The following is a 23,562-nucleotide window of genomic DNA, read 5'->3' as shown; positions in this document are numbered from 1 at the left end:
TTTTCTTCTAATAGAATTATTCACTTCATCCTAATCTGCCTTTAAATATGTTTTAATCAGCCCTTAAATATGTTTTAAATGCTCAATTTTGTTTATTGACATTTCAAAATCATTTGTCGTATAATTGATACCATGATGCATACGCCCCCCTATAATGAAGAGTTCCATAATGAAGAGTTCCACATGCGCGAGTATTTTCTAATTTATGGAATTTGGGGAGAAACAGAGGAAATTCCAATCATTTTTTAAGTATTTGTCAAGACACTTTTCACCCATCTATGGCTTGTATTTTTCTAAAAATGTTTTTAAGAAATATTCATGCCACTCTATTCCCTACATCTAAGACGTAGACGACGTGAAGAATTTTTCAAGGCGCGGATATTTTGAATAAATTTGAAGACATGGATATTTTTAAGATTTTTTTTAAGGCTTGGATGTTTTTAAGAATTTTTCAAGGCATGGATTTTTTTAAGAATTTTTCAAGACATGGATATTTTTAAGAAATTTTCAAGGCATGGATATTTTTGAGAATTTTTCAAGGCATGGATGTTTTTGAGAATTTTTCAAGGCATGCATATTTTTAAGAACTTTTCAAGACATGGATATTTTTAAGAATTTTGGAAGCCATGGATATTTTTAAGAATTTTTTAAGACATGGATATTTTTAAGAATTTATCAAGGCATGGATATACTTAAGAATTTTTCAAGGCATGGATATTTTTAAGAATTTTTTAAGGCATGGAGATTTTGAAGAATTTTGAAGGCTGGATATTCTTAAGAATTTTTTAAGGCGTGGATATTTTAAAAAAAATTCAAGGCATGGATTTTTTGAAAAATTGTACAAGGCGTGGACATTTTGAAGGATTTTTTTAAGGTATGGAAATTTTTTATAATTGTTTAGGGCATGGATATTTTTAAGAATTTTTCAAGCCACTCTTCCGCAATTAGGGCGTGGATTTTTTAAGTATTTTTGAGGGCATGGGTATTTTTAAGAAACTTTTAAGGCGCAGATATTTTTAAGATTTTTTTTTAGGGCATGGATATTTTTAAGAAATTGTTAAGGCATGGATATTTTTAAGAATTTTTCAAGCCACTCTTCCTCATCTATGGCGTGGATTTTTTAAGAATTTTCAAGCCACTCTTCCCCATATAATGTATGTTTATTTTTTAATTTTTCTAGCAGTGAATTCTTTTAAGATTTTTTCAAGTCATGGATTTTTTAAAAACTTTCCAAGCTAATTTAAATTATCTAAGTTGTGGAATTCTTTAAGAATTTTTCAAGTAAGGATTTTTTTGAGAATTTTACAAGCCACTCTAAAGGCGTGGAATTTTTTTTTAAGAATTTTTCAAGGCGTAGATTTTTTTAAGAATTTTTCAAGGCGTAGATTTTTTTAAGAATTTTTCAAGGCGTAGATTTTTTTAAGAATTTTTCAAGGCGTAGATTTTTTTAAGAATTTTTCAAGGCGTAGATTTTTTTAAGAATTTTTCAAGGCGTAGATTTTTTAAGAATTTTTCAAGGCGTAGATTTTTTTAAAGATTTTTCAAGGCGTAGATTTTTTTAAGAATTTTTCAAGGCATGGATATTTTTAAGAATTTTTCAAGGCGGAGATTTTTTTAAGAACTTTTCAAGGCGTAGATTTTTTTAAAAAATTTTCAAGGCGTAGATTTTTTTAAGAATTTTTCAAGGCATGGATATTTTTGAGAATTTTTCAAGGCATGGATATTTTCAAGAATTTTTCAAGGCGGAGATTTTTTTAAGAATTTTTCAAGGCTTAGATTTTTTTAAGAATTTTTCAAGGCGTAGACTTTTTTAAAAATATTTCAAGGCGTCGATTTTTTTTAAAAATTTTTCAAGGCGTAGATTTTTTTAAGAATTTTTCAGGGCATGGATATTTTTAAGAATTTTTCCAGGCATGGATATGTTTAAGAATTTTTCAAGGCATGGATATTTTTAAGAAATTTTTAAGGGATGGATATTTTTAAGAATTTTTCAAGGCATGGATATTTTTGAGAATTTTTTAAGGCATGGATCTTTTTGAGAATTTTTCAAGGCATGGATATTTTTGAAGAATTTTTCAAGGCATGAATATTTTTAAGAATTTTTCAAGGCATGGATATTTTTAAGAATTTTTCAAGGCATGGATATTTTTGAAATATTTTCAAGGCATGGATGTTTTTTAGAATTTTTTAAGGCATTGATATTTTTCAAGTCGTGGACATTTGGAAAAAAATTTCAAGGCCTGAATATTTTGAGGATATTTTTAAGAATTTTTTAAGGCGTGAATATTTTTGAAAAATTTTCAAGGCATGGATATTTTTAAGAATTTTTCAAGGCATGGATATTTTGAAGAATTTTTTAAGGATGGCAATTTTTCAAGGCGTGGATATTTGTAAGAATTTTTCAAAGCAAGGATATTTTTGAGAATTTTTCAAGGCATGGATATTTTTAAGAATTTTTCAAGGCGTGAATATTTTTAAGAATTTTTCAAGGCGTAGATTATTTAAGAATTTGTCAAGGCATAGATTTTTGAAGAATTTTTCAAGGCGTAGATTTTTTAAGAATTTTTCAAGGCGTAGATTTTTTTTCAGAATTTTTCAAGGCGTATATTTTTTTAAGAATTTTTCAAGGCGTAGATTATTTAAGAATTTGTCAAGGCATAGATTTTTGAAGAATTTTTCAAGGCGTAGATTTTTTTAAGAATTTTTCAAGGCATAGATTTTTTGAAGAATTTTTCAAGGCATAGATTATTTTAAGAATTTTTCAAGGCTTAGATTTTTTTAAGAATTTTTCAAGGCGTAGATTTTTTAAGAATTTTTCAAGACATGGATATTTTTAAGAATTTTTCAAGGCGTAGATATTTTAAAAAAATTGTTCAAGGCATGGATTTTTTGAAGAATTTTTCAAGGCGTGCATTTTTTGAAGAATTTTTCAAGGCGTGGATTTTTTAAGAATTTTTGAGGGCATGGATGGATATTTTTAAGAATTTTTCAAGGCAGTCTTCCTCATCTATGGCGTGGATTTTTTAAGAATTTTTCAAGTCACTCATCATTTTTTTAATTTTTCTAGCAATGAATTCTTTTAAGAATTTTCCAAGCTTTTTCAAGTCATGGATTTTTAAGAAGTTTCCAAGCTAATTGAAATTATCTAAGTAGTGGAATTTTTTAAGAATTTTTTCACGTCATGGATTCTTTGCGAATTTTCCAAGCCACTCTAAAGGTGTGGAATTTTTTAAATAATTTTTGAAGGCGTAGATTTTTTTAAGAATTTTTCAAATATGGAGTTCTTTAAGAATTTTCCAAGCCACTATAAAATATCTTAGAGGTGGAATTTTTTAAAGAATTTTTCAAGGCATATATTTTTAAGAATTTTTTAATTATATATATTTTTTAAGAATTTTTTAAAAAATGTATTTTTAAGCATTTTTCAAATATGGATTTGTTTAAGAATTTTCCAAGCCACTCTAAAACATCTTAAATGTTGAATTTTTTAAAGAATTTATCAAGGCATATATTCTTAAGAATTTTTGAATTATATATATTTTTTTAAGAATTTTTTTAAAAAAATTTATTTTTCAAGAATTTTTCAAATATGGAGTTCTTTAAGAATTTTCCAAGCCACTCTAAAATATCTTAAATGTTGAATTTTTTAAAGAATTTATCAAGGCATATATTCTTAAGAATTTTTGAATTATATACATTTTTTTAAGAATTTTTCAAATACGAATTTTTTAAGAATTTTCCAAGCCACTCTAAAGACGTGGATTTTTTAAGTAATTTTTCAAGGCATCGATTTTTTAAGAATTTTTTCAAGTACGAATTTTTTAAGAATTTTCCAACCCACTCTAAAGACGTCGATTTTTTAAGAATTTTTCAAAGAATAGATTTTTTTAAGAATTTTTCAAGAACTTTTCAAATATGGATTTTTTAAGAATTTTCCAAGCCACTCCAAATTATCGAAGGCTTGTAATTTTTAAATAATTTTTCACGCCATAGATATTTTAAGAATTTTTTCAAATACAGATTTTTTAAGAATTTTCCAAGTCACTCTAAATTATCTATGTCGTGAATTTTTTTTTAAAGAATTTTTCAGGCATAAAATTTTAAAAAAATTTTCAAGGCATAGATATTTAAGAATTTTGCAAGCCACTCTAAAGACTTGTATTCTTTTAAGAATTTTTCAAGAACTTTTCAAATATGGATTTTTTTAAGAATTGTCCGAGCCACTCTAAATTATCGAGGACTTGGCATTTTTAAGTAATTTTTCAAGGCATAGATTTTTTAAGAATTTTTTCAAATACGAATTTTTTTAAGAATTTTTCAAGCCACTCTAAATTACCTAAGTAGTGAATTTTTTTAACGAATTTTTCAGCCATAGATTTCTAAAAAAATTGTTAAGGCATAGATTTTTAAGAATTTTCAAAGGCTCTCTGAAGACGTGGATTTTTTATAATTTTTTCAAGGAATAGATTTTCTAAAGAATATTTCATCTAAATCGTCAATTTTTTTAAAGAATTTTTCAAGGCGTGGATTTTCTTAAGAATTTTTCAAGGCATAGATTTTTTAAGAATTTTTAAAACATGGATTTTCCTAGGAATTTTTCAAAGCATGGATTTTCCTAAGAATTTTTCAAGGCACTTTGTTAAAGAATTTTTTAAAAAAAAAATCAAGGTACGCATTTTTTAAAACAAATGTTAAGGCATGGATTTTATAAGAAATTTTCAAACCACTTTTCTCCATCTAAGCCGTGTACTTTTTTGACTTCTTTGGCCGAAGGTGGTATTAAATAAATTTTTAATCCGTATTTTATTGACCTAATAATTCTCTCTCGGACCATCCTTCTTTTTATATTCAATGCGTATACGTATTGACATCAAGTATACGCCACCACCTGCCAAACATAAACCTCTTAAGTTGTCTTTCTTAACAATTTGCCTTTTCCTTTGTGTTTGATTAATAGCTGTTATCAGTTTCTTATGTTACCTTGTCCCATTTATTCAAATGTGCAAAGAATCGCATTTCCTTGTCCCAGTTTCTTTTTTTCTATCTTTTCAAGAAAATAACAACAACAATCCAGTTTACCTTGATAACCATGGCAATAGATAGATATTTTCCAAATTATCTATACAACAAACAACAATAGCCCAAATGATGATATTCCCTTTAACAAATGGTCACACTTTTTTCCACAAAAAAACACCATGGACCATCAACGTTTTACCATAAATTTTTTTCGCACAACATGTCATGGTCATTGTGTTGTCTAGGTTTTGAGGACATAATCGAAGAGAAAAAGAATGAAAAACCTGTGCAACTTACACGTGCCCATCTTAAATGGACTGGATTTGCAGACTATCAATTTCTAGGACAGCCGTTTTGTTAATAAATTTTCATGTGACATTGTATGTTGGTGTGTGCCTGTGTGTGCGTGTGCTCTGTTTTGTTTTAGCTCAGACATCCAATTAACAATGTATTAGATTACAAGATAACAAGCATATCCGGTAAAACGCCACTACGTAATTAAAAGGAAAATTTTTGCTAACGTGAGTTGTTGATTAGGAGGCACCATCATTATCTGCAAGGAACTTTTCCAAAGTTCGCAAAATGAAATACACGTTTCGGTGGGGGGGTTAATAATTATTTAACATGACCCTCAAAATACAAAAAAGGGTTTGGGGAACATTTTTTCAAATAATTGCAATTAATTTATATAATGAAGATTTTCTGCGTGATTGATTGGAATTGTAATTAGCATAGCTAAAAAATAGTTTTTAGGTTTAAAAAATTCTATTGTGAAATGACGTAAAATTAGAATTTAATAAATTTATTCAGAAGGTGGACTTCACATGACATGCACATATATTTGAAATGCAATGAGTTGTGGCAATGCTAATTTAGTACTTTAAAGGGAAATATCTGTTTTGGTTTTTAGTTGGATAAAAGAAAATCCGCAGGGAGTTGATTTTCTAGTTGATAGTTAATGACGTCAAATTTATGTAAGGCGAAATAAATTAGAAAAGTTACATATTTAATTCAAAGTTTTATTTTGAAAATACCATAAATAGACGTCAGTTTTAAATTTGCTTTCTACCGGTTTCTTTAATCCACCTGACAATTATATGTCAATTCAAACACTTTAAATGACTTTTGGAATTTTTCGGTGAACAACATCTTCAGTTTAGCAATTACTAATTGAAGTTATATATACCAAGAATCAGAAACAAAGGAAATTACTGAATTTATAAAAATCTCTCTACATTTGTTAATATTAAAAATGTACATACATACATATTTTTGAATAAGAATTGATGAGAAGTTCAGTAGGCGTATACTTGACATCACAACGCATACGCCAACTGCTAAAATTAAAGTTGACTATTTTTTTTAGGAATGAATTCGTTTTAAAGCAGGTTGGCGTATACTTGACATTATGACTTATACGCCTCACGTTACATGCTGATATTATGTACATATATTATGGCAAAATTTCTTTGGCATTTCAGTGTTTTTTTTTAAGGAAAGGTCAATACATTAATGATGCAGATAAAAATTATGAAATATGCAATAGTGCATTTGGTATCATGGCATGAATCATTTCTATTAGTGAAAGGTTGAAAATACCTCAACGGCATATTTGAGATCAGTTTTTGTCAATTGATATCACATTTGTCTTATTTCATGTGAAAGTACTAGCCAAACGGACGAATGGATTTTGCAAAATCGATTTCAAACTATCTACAACGTATTTGACCCCAACATATGTATGTGGTGTCCAAACCATAATTTTCATGCGGGTGAGGTGAGAAAACAGCGATTAAGCACAAATGTACGAATTAACGAAAACATATTTAGACTTATTAAGTTCCTGAATTTCATAAATGAATGATCTGCTGGAAGTCCACCAGTTAATTATATAAGTGTTAGTGGGCTCTTTAAAATACTAAAGATGTGATAGGTGTCGTATACATGTTGTCAATACTTATACGCAACACACAATCAAATTTCAAATTCGATATTAGAAATTAAATAAACGTAGCGTTTTTTTTTTATTTCTGGCCTGAGAAAAAAGTAATCAATCCTTCCATTCCCAAAAAAGGCTTAGATTTTTCAAAAACACAAGGCTTGAAATTTTCAAAGAATTTTTCAAGCATTTTGATCAAACAAGATGTGGATTTTTTGAAGAATTTTCAAGCATCTTAGTCACACGAGATGTGCATTTTTTTAATATTTTACGAGCCTTCCATTCTCTAAAAAGGCGTGGATTTAAAAAAAAAAATCTAGGAAGGTTTGACAAACACAAGGCGTGGATTTTTCAAAACAAATCAAGCATTCCTTTCCAACACAAGGCGTGGATTTTTCAAAAAAATTGTCAAGTCTTCCTTTCCAACAAAAAGAGCGAATTTTTCAAAAAAATTGTCAAGTCTTCCTTTCCCACAAAAAGAGCGAATTATTCAAAGATATTTTCAAGTCTTTCTTTCCCACAAAAAGAGCGAATTTTCAAAAATATTTTCAAGACTTCCTTTCAACACAAGGAGGGGATTAAAAAAGCCTTGCTTTCCCACACAAGACGTGGATTTTTCAAAGAATTGTTTAAGTCTTTTTTTTTTTGCCCCACAAGGCGGGGATTTAAAGAAAAAATAAGCCATCCTTTCCCACACAAGACGTGGATTTTTCAAAGAATTTTTTAAGCCTTTTTTTTGCCCCACAAGGCGTGGATTTTTCAAAGAATTTTTTAAGCCTTTTTTTGCCCCACAAGGCGTGGATTTTTCAAAGAATTTTTTAAGCCTTTTTTTGCCCCACAAGGCGTGGATTTTTCAAAGAATTTTTTAAGCCTTTTTTTGCCCCACAAGGCGTGGATTTTTCAAAGAATTTTTTAAGCCTTTTTTTGCCCCACAAGTCGTTGATTTTTCAAAGAATTGTTTAAACCTTTTTTTGCCCCACAAGACGTGGATTTTTCAAAGAATTTTTTAAGGCTTTTTTTTGCCCCACAAGTCGTTGATTTTTCAAAGAATTGTTTAAACCTTTTTTGCCCCACAAGGCGTGGATTTTTCAAAGAATTTTTTAACCTTTTTTTGCCCCACAAGGCGTGGATTTTTCAAAGAATTGTTTAAACCTTTTTTTGCCCCACAAGGCGTGGATTTTTCAAAGAATTGTTTAAACCTTTTTTGCCCCACAAGGCGTGGATTTTTCAAAGAATTGCTTAAACCTTTTTTTGCCCCACAAGGCGTGGATTTTTCAAAGAATTGCTTAAACCTTTTTTTGCCCCACAAGGCGTGGATTTTTCAAAGACTTTTTTCTAGAGTTTCTTTTGACACTCAAGTCGTGGATTTTTTAATGAATTTTTTAAGCCTTTTTTTGTCCCACAAGGTGTGGATTTTTCAAAGAATTTTTTAAGCCTTTTTTGACCCACAAAAATCTTGGATTTTCAGAGTACTTTCTAGGTTTTCTTGAGCCACACAAATCTTGGATTTTCTGAGTATTTTCTAGGCTTTCTTTAGCCACGCAAATCTTGGATTTTCTGAGTATTTTCTAAGATTTCTTTAGCCACACAAATCTTGGATTCCCACAGAATTTTCTAAACCTTCCTTTGCCACACAAGGCGTGGATTTTCAAAGTATTTTCTAAACCTTCCTTTGCCACACAATGCGTGGATTTTCAAAGTATTTTCTAAACCTTCCTTTGCCACACAATGCATGGATTTTCAAAGAATTTTCTAGACTTTCTATTGACACTCAAGGCATGGATTTTCAAGGTATTTTCCAGGCTCTATTTTGCCACCCAAAGTGTGGATTTCCAAAGAATTTTTCAAGACTTCCTTTTCCACCAAAGACGTGGAGTTTGCAAATATTTTTTCAAGCCTTCCTTCTCCATCTAAGGAGTGGATGTTTAAAGGATTTCTAGGCCTGATTTTCTTAGTATTTTCTAGGTTTTCTCTTTCAACCCAAGGCGTGGATTTTTAAAGAATTTTCTAGGCCTGTATTTTCAAAGTATTTTCTAAGTTTTCTCTTTCAACGTAAGGCGTGGATTTTTAAAGAATTTTCTAGGCCTGATTTTCAAAGTATTTTCTAGGTTTCCTCTTTCAACCCAAGGCGTGGATTTTTAAAGAATTTTCTAGGCCTGATTTTCAAAGTATTTTCTAGGTTTTCTCTTTCAACACAAGGCGTGGATTTTTAAAGAATTTTCTAGGCTTGGATTTTCAAAGCATTTTCTAAGCTTTTTCTTTTAACACAAGGCGTGGATTTTCAAAGAATTTTCTAGGCCTGATTTTTAAAGAATTTTCAAGACCTGATTTTCAAAGTATTTTCTAGGCTTTCTCTTTCAACCCAAGGCGTGGATTTTTTCAGAATTTTCTAGGCCTGTTTTTTAAAGAATTTTCTAGGCCTGATTTTCAAAGTATTTTCTAGGTTTTCTCTTTCAACCCAAGGCGTGGATTTTTAAAGAATTTTCTAGGCCTGATTTTCAAAGAATTTTCTAGGTTTTCTCTTTCAACCCAAGGCGTGGATTTTTAAAGAATTTTCTAGACCTAATTTTCAAAGTATTTTCTAGGCTTTCTCTTTCAACCCAAGGCGTGGATTTTTAAAGATTTTTCTAGACATGATTTTCAAAGTATTTTCTAGGCTTTCTCTTTCAACCCAAGGCGTGGATTTTTAAAGAATTTTCTTTTGAAGAAGACTATCTGTAAAAATACTTTGTTGCTCTATTTGTATAATGTGGACTATGTGACGTATACATGCTGTCAACACGTATACGCAACCCAATATGAAATTAATTTCGATATATGCTATAATTGCTACTGAGATTTTACTGATATGTATTAAAACTACAAATATCTTTTGTTCGGCAATTTATAGTGGATTTTTGTGTAGAACATTTTTTCCATTAACATAATTGTTCTAAAATTTGGTATTGGCAGAAAAATTGTCATATTTTGAAAATGTTGAAAAATAATTTAAATAAAGTGGTTTTCATACGAACTTTGATGCTAATTTTTTGCTGGGAAATATAATGGGTACAGCATTGAAGGAAAAAGAAAGAGTTCTCTAATATCTCTGAATACATCCCGATTCATATATGTTTAATGTTTAATGATGTGGGACCTACTTTTTTATAGTCGAGTTCCAACGGCGTGTCGTAAGACGCCACTTGCAGAGAAGTTTTTACATGACTCAAAATCTGAGGGGATTTTTTTATTATATTTAAAATAAACAATTTCAGGTATATTTCTTATCTTCTTTACAGTGTTTTATGACTGGCTCCACTATTTATTATTGAAGTTGCTTAGTTGGGTACATTTTTTATTGCTGTTTTAGAATATTCCTGCATGTTTGTGGGATTTTTTTTAATATTCCACTTCTTTCAAATTCAAACACATTTTTTTTGTTTATTTAACAAATTATTATGTGCTGCAATGCTGAAGTGAATAATGACTGTATGCGTTGCATCTTCACAGCGTTGTAAAATAAAAATTCATTAAACAATTACTATTTTATTGAAAATTAGTCAAAATGCAATTTGCATTGACAGCTGGAATTTCCTAACAAACAACAAATAATTAATATTTTCTTCACAGTTTTGTATAATTTTCCAAAATGCATGGCAATGTTTTGAAAACATTGCACTGCCGGCAGGGGGTGGGATGCTCTCACTGGTGCATTCATTAACTTAATTGCAACATAACATGTTTTTTACAATATTTAATCACACATATCCCACTGTTAATGATATATTTAAGACAAAACAAGATTTAATTGTTTTGAAATTAACACCCAATCACACTTCTCCCCCTTCCAGACCACACAAAAAATTCCCATATCTTAAATTGTTCTTGTTCTGGAGGGGAAAAGTTTATGACCCAAATTTGTCTAATTCCCTAATCACCACATGTTGCGTAAGGCCTTGCATTTATTTTCTTCTTATTGTTGTTGTTTTAAAAACTTTTCCCATCACCATAAATCTCATAGAGAAAAAGGCCAAAACACTTGTCCGCGCTGCTGACCTATGACAAGACAAAATTAATTTCATGCATTTTTTTTTCCTTCATTTCGGCGTTAATTTGTTAATAAGTCCACAATGAAAAATATGCTTGTCCCTTAATAAAAAAAACTATTTTTAAACCCAACCAGGAAAATAGAAAAATCTTTCACCACTAGAAACCACATTTCAAATGGTTTATTTGTTGTTGCTTTTCTGCCTTACCTCTCTTAAATGATCCAAATCAGCTTTGTTCCCCACCAAATAGGCTGTGGGTGCATTCTGTAATGATTTGAATTCGGCCAGACATTTGGCCGCATATTCAAAACTGCTACGTTGTGTGATATTGTAAACGATCATGCAGGCATCTGCCCATAGAACCTGTAACGAAATGAAGAAAAAACACACAAATAAAAATTAGAAACAAATAAAAAATTAGAGAGGAATAAAAAATTAGAAAAATCGAAATTGTGTGTTTACCCACAAAAATGGATTGTTTTGTTGTTTTTAGTTCCCCCCTCAGAAATATTGGTTATAAATAATAAATTAAAATTTTATGTGTTTGCATATTTTTTGGAGAGGAATTTTTTAGTTTGGCCATCTGGAGTTTTTTTGCGGTAGTTGTTTTGAGTTTTTTTTTCTTGTAAACTTTGAAATGTTTGGCATTACAAAATAATGATAAATGGTAAAATGTCAAATAAATAATTCGAAATTGTAATTGCACACCCCCATAAAGTGTTGTGGCATATTTGAAAACTTTAGATCAAAGGGAATATGTAAATATGTTACCAGATCGGGGCAAAATCTTGGTTTTTGAGTGTTCTGATACTGTTCCCTAATAAGGCAAACAAATAATAATATGCATGTAATATTTTGTTTGTTCGAATTTTTGAGATCAATACACAAATTGTAATATTTCAATATTTTTTTGTATTTTGCCATTCTGAGTGTATACATAATATTAATAGGCAATGAAGCGTATAAATAATTTAAATAGTGCTTACATAGTGTATACGCTAGATTATTTTTAGGCTGTCTATTTTAATTTGTGGAATATTTTTAGAAATTATTCTTGACTGAAGACATTTAATATTAATATTGGAATGAGGTTATTTATTAGTTCAGAATATTAATTTCCGCAAACTGTAATTAATAATATTGACAGAAAACAACATTTTGTTTTTGGTAAATTTCCAAAACTAAAAACATTGCTTCATTTGTGCAAAACATTTTAAATTTCAAATCTCTTATACAAAATTCATAACTAAAAACATGTTTTTTATTTGTTTTTTTTTTTTGCAAAATATTTTAAATCCCTCATAAAAAAAACCACAAAAAAGTGTTCATATGTACATTAAAATGCCAAAGCAATGTCATTATAAATTTTTATTGTAGCAAAAAACATTAGTTTTCACATTTTTTTGCTTTTCATGGGGACTTTACTCTTCCCACTTGTGTTGCGTATGTGTTCTCAAAAACATCAATTTAACAATTAATTTAATTTTTTTCTAGATGTTTTGTTGCTTTTTGGGATATGTACAAGCTAATAAATGTTATTCCACATTCTTTTCATTCCTCCTGATTCAATTCGAATTGTGATGTGTATTTTTCATTTAGACGACAGATTGATGTATCTATCGTGTGCCTGCCTGCCTGGCTAACAAAGATCCATTAGTTCTGAATTTGATTTGCTTCGTTTTCTTTTTGGAAAATTTCAAACTGCAATAACCAATAAAAATCTAATAAATTGTTTGTGTTTTAAATGCAAATTTGTTTGCCAGTATGAACAAAAAATATGAAATTAATGTTTGTATGGATTTTGTTTCTCAATAAAAATATATACATATATTAACAAGTTAATAATGCAAGCATTAATAATCAAAATAAATGGAAAATCATTATAATTTAAATAAGTTTCAGAAGAGAAAATTTGAAATTGCTTTGGTGAAAAGTAGTTTAGAAGGAAGGAGACTTTTTGGAAAATATTTGGAATGATGAGGATTTAAGAAAAGAAAAAAAACATGCATTGCAAATTCTAATAAAATTAATAAAAAATAAATGTTATTTTTAGGTAATACTAAAAAAATTATTAATATAAAGTGGTTTTCACTGGGCTGATTTGGTCAGTTATGTGATGGAATAAATAAAACTAATTTATTTCATTATCTACTCTTTATTCCATCACATAACTGACCAAATCAGCCCAGTGAAAACCACTTTATATTAATAAATAAACACGGCCATAATATCCACAAAAAAAATTATTTTTTATGTTAAAATTTTTTTATGTGACAAGTTAAATTAATTTCAAATTCAAGTTGTCGCTTATATTATAGAAATATTTTTCCATAGTACCGTTTTTATATATATATATATATATATATATATATATATATATATATTTCTTTTTTTAAATATTTTAAAATTAAATTATACATACAATTAAAAATTACTTTTATTAATTCAATATACTTTTATTAATATATACTTTTATTAATTAAATTAAAGTTTTTATTTTTTAATTAAATTAAAAATTAATATTTTATAAACTGTTAAAATATAAATATGAAAAATATTAATTCTTTAATTAAATTAAAAACGAATATTTTTAAATAAAATAATTATAAACTGGATATTATTATATAAATTAAATACTTAAAATAATCTTTTAAAATTTAATTAGTAAAAAAGACATTATTTTTTTTATAAAATTTTATTTTTAAAATTATACTAAGAATAATATTTTTTAAACTATATTAAAAAAAACATATTATGTTATTTTTATAAAATAAATTAATTAATATTATTTCTTAAATTGAATAAAAAAATATAATTTTTATTTTTAAAACATATATTGTTTCATTTTTATTTAAATTAAATTAATTAAAAATAATAATATTTTTTTTATAAATTAAATTAGAAAATATTTTTTATTAATATTTTTTAATTAAATTACAAATAGAATTAAAAATAGTATTTTATAAATTGCATTAAAAACTAATATTTTTATTATTAAAAAAAGAAATAAATGTTGAAATTTTTATTTAAATTAAATTGACTAAAAATAATTATTATATGAATTAAATATATAAAAAAAAAATCATTTAAAATTTCACTAATTATATTATTTTTTTTTTCATTTAAATTATTTTTTAATTATATTATAAAATATTTTTTTTAATTATAGTAAAAATAATATTTTTTAAACTATATCAAAATATTAATTTTTCAATTGAATTAAAAACTATATTATGTTATTTTTATAAAATAAAGCAATATATATTATTTCTTAAATTGAATTAAAAGTTAATATTTTTATTTTTAAAAAATGTATTGCTGCATTTTTTATTTAAATTAAATTAATTAAAAATTATAATATTTTTTTATAAATTTAATCAAAAAATAATTTTTTTATTAATATTTTTTAATTAAATTACAAATAAAATTAAAAATAGTATTTTCTATACTGCATTAAAAATTAATATTTATATTATTTAAAAAAAGAAATAAAGGTTACAATTTTTATTTAAATTAAATTGAATAAAAAATAATTTAATAAAATAATAATATGTCATTTTAAATTACACTTAAATCTATTAATACGATACTAAAATTATTATTTTTAAACTATATACAAATATTATTTAATTAATTAATTGTTTTTAATTATTGTTTCAATTATTATTATTTTTTAATTAAATTACAAAAAAAAAATAATATTTTCTAAATTGCATTAAAAATTAATATTTATATTATTGAAAATATAAATAAATGTTGCAATTTTTATTTAATTTAAATCAAATCAAAAATAATTAAAAAAAATAAAATATTTAAGATATTACTTTATCAATTAAAAAAATATATCATTTTAAATTATATTAAAATCTAATAATACTATATTAAAATTATTATTTTTAAACATATACAAATATTATTTAAAAAATTAAAAATTATTATTTAAAAAATTAAAAATATTATTTTATTAATTGTTTTTAATTATTATTTTTTAATTTTTTTTTTAATTTTTTAAAATTAAAAATAGTATTTTTTAAATTGCATTAAAAATTAATATTTATATTATTGAAAAAAAAAGAAATAAATAATAAATAATAAAATAATTTAAAAAAATTAAAATATTTAAGATATTACTTTTTCAATTAAAAAATATATATTTTTAAATTATATTAAAATCTATTAATACTATACTAAAATTATTATTTTTAAACTATATACAATATTATTTGATCAATTAAATTAAAAAAAATATATTATGATAGTTTTTATCATCTAAATTCATAATATTATTTAATAAAATTAATTAATAAATATTATTTTTAAAATTAATTAAAAATTATTAGTTAAAATATAAATATCAATATATATAATAAAAAAACTTCTCAAAATAAATTAAAGCATTAGTTTTTAAATTATATTAAATAATAAATAAATTATAAATTTAGTAATAAATAAATAAAAATGAAAATATTTTTTTTATAAATTAATTTGAAAAATAATATTTTATTATAAAAAAATATAAAAAAATAAATGCAATTTTGATTTTACATCTGATTTGTTGCAATTATTAATTAATTTTATTTAATTATTATTAATTTTATTATTAATTTTATTTAAATTAAATATTATTTTATAAATAAAAAAATAAATTTTTTATTAATATTTTTAAATAAAATTAGAAATTATTTCTTTTACAACGAAAAACATATTTATTTATCAAATAAAATATTATTTTATAAATTGTTAAAATATAAATTTTAATGACACTGCTTTTTGAAATTAAAAAATATTATTTTGTAATTTATATTAAATGTTTTTTAAATTATGCTAAAAATATTATATTTTAACCCGTATAACAATTTTATTTTTTTAATTAAATTAAAAAATATATATTATGTTATTTTTATAATTGATCTAAATTCACAATATTATTTTATAAAATAAATTAATAAATATTATTTAAAAAAAAAATTAAAAAATAATACTTTTATTATTAAAAAAATAAAAAATAGGATGCTATTTTTATTTAAATTAAAGTAATTAAAGGATTATAATATTATTTTATAAATTAAACTAAAAAATATTTTTTATTAATATGTATAAAAACAACGGAAAACATGTTTATTTATTAAATAAAAACATTATTTTATAAATTCTTAAAATGTAAGTTTTTAAGATATTACTTTTTTAATCAGAAAATATTATTTTTTAAATTATGCTAAAAAATATTATATTTTAAGCTAAATAAATTAAAATATTATTTTATAAATAAAAACATAATTTTTTATTAATATTTTTAAATAAAATTAAAAATTATTTCTTTTACAATGATGTTTTTCATTATTTATCAATTAAAAATATTATTTTATAAATTTGTAAAATATAAATTTAATGACATTGCTATTTTCAATTAAAAAATATTATTTTTTAATTTATATTAAAAAATATTTTTTTAAATTATACTAAAAATATTATATTTTAACCCGTATAACAATTTTTTTTATTAAATTAAAAATATATATTATGTTATTTTTATAATTGATCTAAATTCACAATATTATTTTATAAAATAAATTAAAAAATAATACTTTTATTAAAAAATAAAAAAAATTATGATGCAATTTTTGTTTAAATTAAAGTAATAAAAAAAATTATAATATTATTTTATAAATTAAATTAAAAAACAATATTTTTTATTAATATAAAAATAAACGGAAAACATGTTTATTTATTAATTAAAAATATTATTTTATAAATTGTTGAAGTATAAGTTTATAAGATATTACTTTTTGAATTAGAAAATATTATTTTTTATTATTATTATATTTTATTTTTATATATATTTTACTATTATTATTATTATTTTAAATTATGCTAAAAAATATTATATTTTAATCTATATAAAAATATTATTTTTTTCAATTAAATTAAAAAATATAAATTATGTTAATTTTATAATTTATCCAAATTCGCAATATTATTTAATAAAATAAATTTAAAAAAAAAATTAAAAAATTAAAATAATATATTAAAAAGTAATATTTTTATTAATATAAATTACAAGTAAAATTAAAAATTATTACTTTTACAATGAAAAGCATGTTTATTTATTAATTAAAAATATTTTGTTGTTAATTGTTAAAATACACGTTTCAAAGATATTACTTTTATTCTTATTATATTTTATTTTTATACATATTTTATTAATATTATTTTTTTAAATTATACTAAAAAATATTATATTTTAAGCTATATAAAAGTATTATTTTTTTCAATTAAATTAAAAAATATAAATTATGTTAATTTTATAATTTATCTAAATTCGCAATATTATTTAATAAAATAAATTTAAAAATAATTTAAAAAATTAAAATAATATTTTATAAAATATATAAAAAATAATATTTTTATTAATTACAAGTAAAATTAAAAATTATTGCTTTTACAACGAAAATCATTATTAATTAAAAATATTTTGTTGTTTATTGTTAAAATATACGCATCAAAGATATTACTTTGTTCAATATAAAAATGTTTTTTATATTAAAAAATAAATAAAAATATATTAAAAAATATTATTTTATACATTATACTAAAATATATTATATTTTTCAATTAAATTGGAAATATATATTTTGTTGTTTTTATAATTTATCTTGTATATTTAGATAAATTATAAAAACAACATATAATTTTTTAAAATAAATTAATAAATATTAATTTTTAAATAAAATTAAAAATTACTATTTTATAAATTGTTAGAATATAAATACCAATAATTATACAAAATATAATTTCTTTAATTAAATAAGAAGATTATTTTTCTTTATTAAATTAATTTAAGAAAAAAATTATAAATAATTAAAAAAATTTTTGCAATTTTTATTTTAGTTCCGATTTGATAATTTTTTATGATTAGAGAAATATTTTATATTTTAATAATACCAGCTGTGACATTTATATATACTATACCCATATTTTTTATTTATTTATTTATTTTTTTAATTTTTAATTAAAAAATATTATTTTATAAATTATATTAAAAAATATTATTTTTTAAATACTATTTTTCTCAATTAAATTGAAAATATATATTTTATTGTTTTTATAATTTATCTAAATTTTATAAAATAAATTAATAAATATTAAATTCTAAATAAAATTTATAGAGAAGGTGCAGTCTTCGCATTGGCAGACGTACTTGAAAAGTACAAGACCGATATTACTGCCATACAGGAAATACGATGGATTGGGAAAGGCGTCACAACAACACCTAAAGGTGACGCACTGTATTATAGCTGCCATGACGTAAAGCATGAGTTTGGTTGTGGATTCGTAGTTAGTCGGAGACTAAAACATCTTGTATCCAGCTTCACTCCAGTGAATGAAAGACTTGCTGCAATTCGAATAAAAGCTAAATTCTTCAACATCAGCTTTATTTGCGCTCATGCTCCCACTGAAGAAAAGGACGAACAGACCAAAGATATATTTTACGAATGCTTAGAAGAAACATATGACCGTTGCCCTGCCCATGACATTAAAATCATTCTAGGCGATTTTAATGCCAAAATTGGAAAGGAGAATATCTTTGGCCCAACAGTCGGGAAATTCAGTCTCCACAGTGAAACATCTGACAATGGTATGAGACTGATAGACTTTGCAGCTGCAAAAAACATGGTAGTTAGCAGTACCAGATTTAATCATCTCGATATTCATAAGGGCACCTGGCTGTCTCCAGATCAGAAAACAAGAAACCAAATTGATCATGTTGTGATAGATGGAAGACATTCATCGAGCGTGTTGGATGTACGATCGTTCCGAGGCGCAAACATTGATTCGGACTACTACCTTGTAAGGTACGCACCCGCTTAAACGTAGCAAACAAAGTACGAGCAGACACAACACGAAAGTTAGACATCGGTAAGCTGCAATCACAACAGATAGCCACAGCATATTCCACTCAACTAGCCCAATTGCTTAATCAAAGCCCTCCTCATCCCGATAACATATCAGCGCAATGGCAAAGCATTGCCCACTCCATGCAAACAGCCGCAAAATCCATACTTGGATACCAGAGACCTCCACCAAGGAATCCATGGTATGATGAGGAGTGTCGTGCTGCCACCGAAGAGAAAAATGCGGCATATAAGGCTACTTTACAATCCGTAGCAACGCGTAGCGCACGAGAGAGATACAGGGAGAAAAGGAGAGAGGAGAAACGTCTTTTCCGCAGGAAAAAGAGAGAGATGGAAAAGCGGGAGTGTGAAAAAATCGAGATGTACAGGAGCCAGAATGAAGTCCGAAAATTCTACCAAAGAGTCAAGCATCAAACTGATGGCTTTGGTACAGGCACATCCTCCTGTAGAGACCAGCAAGGTAATTTGGTAACTGATACAGATAGTATACTCAGGATATGGAAAGAACATTTTTCAAATCTGTTGGTATCCAATAGCAGCGAAGAAGACGAAGATACCACAGTCCCAATCCCAGAAGATGGTATTGAATGTATACTGCCCAGCCAAGATGAGGTAAAGACAGCAATAAATCGGCTGAAGAATAATAAGGCAGCAGGGGCCGATGGCTTACCAGCCGAGCTGTTCAAAACCGGAGGTGACACGCTGATAAGGTGTATTCATCAGCTAGTTAGCACCATCTGGCAGGAAGAACGAGTACCCGACGATTGGAACCTGAGTATCCTGTGCCCCGTCCACAAGAAGGGAGATAAGACTGTATGCTCTAACTATAGGGGCATAAGTCTACTCCCTATGCCTACAAGATCGTGTCAGGGATATTGTGCGAACGACTAAAGCCAATGGTCAACGAGATTATTGGACCATACCAATGCGGCTTTAGACCTGGCAAGTCCACCATTGACCAGATATTTACCCTGCGGCAAATCCTGGAGAAGATCCAAGAGATGCAGATCGACACCTACCACCTTTTTGTCGATTATAAAGCAGCCTTCGACAGTCCGCTGCGCTCAAAGGTATTCCAAGCCATGTCTGAATTTGGTATTCCCGCAAAGCTCATCCGGCTTTGTAAAATGACTTTAACTGACACGAGGTCCTCAGTTAAAATAGGAAAGAACCTCTCCGAAGAGTTTGGTACCAAAAGAGGTTTCAGAGAGACAGCCTTTCGTGTGACCTCTTCAACATCCTGCTAGAAAAGGTTATACGAGAGGCAAACGTCAAAAGAAGTGGCACAATCTACACCAATAGTCACATGTTACTTGCTTATGCTGATGATATAGACATCATGGGTCGATCAGTAAAAGAAGTAACTGATACCTTTATAAAGGTCGAAGGAGAATCTGCTAAAGTGGGTCTGGCGGTAAACGGTGAGAAGACCAAGTTGATGGTGTCGACGCGCAATGCGTCCATTGAGCTCGGACCGACTGTGGAAGTTGGTTCCTATAATATTGAGGTAGTAAAAGACTTCGTCTACCTCGGCACCTCCGTCAACACAACAAACGACATCAGTTGTGAAATAAAAAGAAGAATTGTATTGGCCAACAGATGCTACTTTGGATTAAGTAAGCAGTTTAAAAACAAAGCCACATCTCGTCAAACAAAAATAACGCTCTACAAAACACTGATACTACCCGTGCTGATGTATGGCTCCGAAGCCTGGGTACTTGCGCAAGCAGACATGGCAGTGCTTGGTGTGTTTGAGAGAAAAATTCTTCGAAAGATCTACGGACCAATCTGCGTTGACGGTGAATATCGACGTCGCATGAACCACGAGCTGTATCTGCTATACAACGACATCAATATTGTTAAACGTATCGAGATGCAGCGATTGCGTTGGCTAGGCCATATCATAAGAATGAGCGACGATGAACCCGCTAAAAAGGCGTATGAATACATGCCACATGGCGGTGCACGCAGAATTGGCAGGCCAAGGAATAGATGGCGCAAACAAGTGGATGTTGAGATGAAAAGGCGCGGTATTCCAGAGAGCAAAGCAACAAATAGAGAGGAATGGAGATCTCTTCTTAGTTCGGCCTATAGAACAAATGTTCTGTAATGGGCCAGCTAAGTAAGTAAGTAAGTAAATAAAATTAAAAATTACTATTTTATAAATTCATAAAATATAAATACCAAAAATTATAAAAAAATATGATTTCTTTAATTAAATAGAGCATTATTTTTTAATTAAATTAATTTAAAAAAAAAAAATAAATAATAAAATTAAAAAATAATATTTTCATTATTAAAAAAAAAATAAATGTTTCAACTTTTATTTTACATCCGATTTAATGGTTTTTTAATAAATATGAATTTTTTAATAAATATTAATTTTTAAATAAAATTAAAAAATTACTATTTTATATATTGTTAAAATATAAATACCCATAATTATAAATAATATAATTTCTTTAATTAAATTAGAGCATTATTTTTTTTAATTAAATTAATTTAAGAAAAAAAATTACAAATAATTAAAAAAAAAATTAGAAAAGAATATTTTCATTATTAAAAAACGTAAATGTTGCAACTTTTATTTTACATCCGATTTGAAGATTTTTATATGATTAGAGAAATAGTTTATATTTCAATATTTTAATATTTTTTTTTTTATAAAAAAATATTGCCAGCTGTGCTATTTATATATCCTATATCCATATTTCTATTTATTTATTTTTTTTTAATTTTAATATTTATCATTCCAATCTACAGCCCTGCCACTTTTTCAATTCAATAATAATCAATTTTCAAGTTCAAATAAAGCTTTTTTCACGTTGAAATTAACAGAAAAAAATTCAATCAAGGTTCATTGAACTAAAAGGAATTTGCAATATTCAGAAAAAGAATAATAATAATTTCCGATTTCAATATCTTTTTTGTTTTGACCAAAACAAATTTCAATGTCGGAAACCTTTACACAATAAGATTGACAGCAAACAATATTAAAAACATACGAACAAAACACTGCCAATAAACAAGCAATGGGATCCGTGTAATTTTTCTTTTTGTTACAAACAATTGGAAAAAAAGAGGACATGCGATTTTTTAATCAAAAAACATGTATACAACTCCCACAAAAATTTACCGGCATATGTATGTAGGCGTAAAAAACATATGTATGAATGTTGTAAATTTATATTGATATATTTATATATGCTACTGCATTGCTCATCCATCCATTCTTACCTGTTCCATGGGAAATTCATTTTGTTCATCACCATCAACACTTCCGGCATATACATCAACAATTTCCACTTCCGTCAGGCCGGTCTCCAATGTTATGGTTTTATTGTATAACAAATCTGTATTTGAACGATATTCGCCTATAAATCGACCCGTCAGATAGCGTACTGTGAGTGCTGTAATGAGACAGAAAACGAAAATGTGACATGTGAATTGGGAACGAAAAATGACAGTGACAAACAGAAACAACAACAAGAAAATAAAGTGACAAATTTGTCATTTTAAACACACCTTACATACAAACAGAATCTTCTTTATTATCTTTACATACGAATGGGCACATTTTATGCATTTTAATTGCCAACATGTTGCAGCACATTGTCTGTCGATGCCATTCATTGTCGGCCATTCATTAAATAAATATGAATGAATTCGTACAGATAACATCCATCCATCAATGATGCTTATATAACACAATAATAATTAAAATTTATTTTCAACAATTAAAATTAAAAATACATATGTAAATTCTTGCTCATGGTGATTCCTGGAATTTTTTCTTTGTAATATATCATCATTTCACCACAATACAAGGCTAAATAAAATAAGAAATGCATTTAATTTTAATTGTGTAAAATAAATTTGCAATTCAAAATTTGTTTATAGCTCAACTTTCTCTTTTGTGTAATAAGAAATCTGCACAATTTCACAATGTGTTCTGTGTGTGTTAGTGTAGGTATTACGTGCCGCGTTACACACAAGGTAATATATCTATCATAATAATAAGGTCTTTTGTTTACATATTGCAAAATACACGCTTATGTCTAACACTTACACAACTCGTTTACTCTCTCTGTACGTACCCTTTTTGCCTTGTATATGTCTGTTTGGTTATATGTTTTTATGTATCCATGTATGTAATCATATTATAATATAAGATTATGCATGCAAGTGTAGGATAAAAAATAAATTGAGATATTTGATAATACCGATTGCTTTATCAGAATGTCTCAGCCTCTTTTTATGTCACCTTTAGGCCTCATTTTTGTATTTGTTAAGGTAATTATTACATAAAATATGGTTTAAGGCCATGTAAATGGTATTGAAGGTTAATAATGGAGACATAATTTTTTCGGTGACCTATAGAGAAATTTGATAAGGAGTTTACCTTGCCTTGATGTCATGACATCAAAGTGAATTTTAACCTCCCACAGTCGTTCCATAAACAAAGTTAAGGCAAGAGTAGAGCAGTAGGTTCGTAGGCTCATTATGAAGAGGAATCAAGAAGAAGGAGTTATATTAAAATGGAAATGTAGGTGGCGTTGTGCAATATTGAAAATGAAAATGATATTCACTGATATTCTAAAAAAGCCTCACAATAATTGTTTAGGTGAGGGAGGGGAAATCCATAGGTTTCTTCGATAGCTCA

The 23,562-nt window shown here is 26.3% G+C and overlaps 1 protein-coding gene across 4 annotated transcripts in view; it reads right to left on the bottom strand.

The window, feature by feature from the left end:
- The window catches only part of LOC141395412 (ras-related and estrogen-regulated growth inhibitor-like protein), a 90,222-nt gene that overhangs the window by 12,106 nt on the left and 54,554 nt on the right, over positions 1 to 23,562 (bottom strand). Inside the window, exons 3-4 of one of the 4 annotated variants that reach the window (XM_073971227.1) lie at positions 22,137 to 22,309; positions 11,194 to 11,349 (exon numbers count right to left, since the gene is read on the bottom strand). In XM_073971227.1, the coding sequence (XP_073827328.1) occupies positions 11,194 to 11,349; positions 22,137 to 22,309 (329 nt within the window). Of the gene's footprint in view, positions 1 to 11,193; positions 11,350 to 22,136; positions 22,310 to 22,363; positions 22,597 to 23,562 lie in introns of those variants that run through there. The other 3 variants (XR_012410620.1, XR_012410622.1, XR_012410621.1) reach the window with 3 other exon arrangements.

Source organism: Musca autumnalis, unplaced genomic scaffold (genome assembly GCF_047663935.1).
Source record: "Musca autumnalis isolate F117 unplaced genomic scaffold, ASM4766393v1 scaffold_2, whole genome shotgun sequence".
NCBI classification, from domain to species: Eukaryota; Metazoa; Arthropoda; class Insecta; order Diptera; family Muscidae; genus Musca; species Musca autumnalis.
The sequence above is the reverse complement of the archived record's forward strand: the minus strand, read 5'-3'. Positions and strand labels throughout refer to the sequence as shown.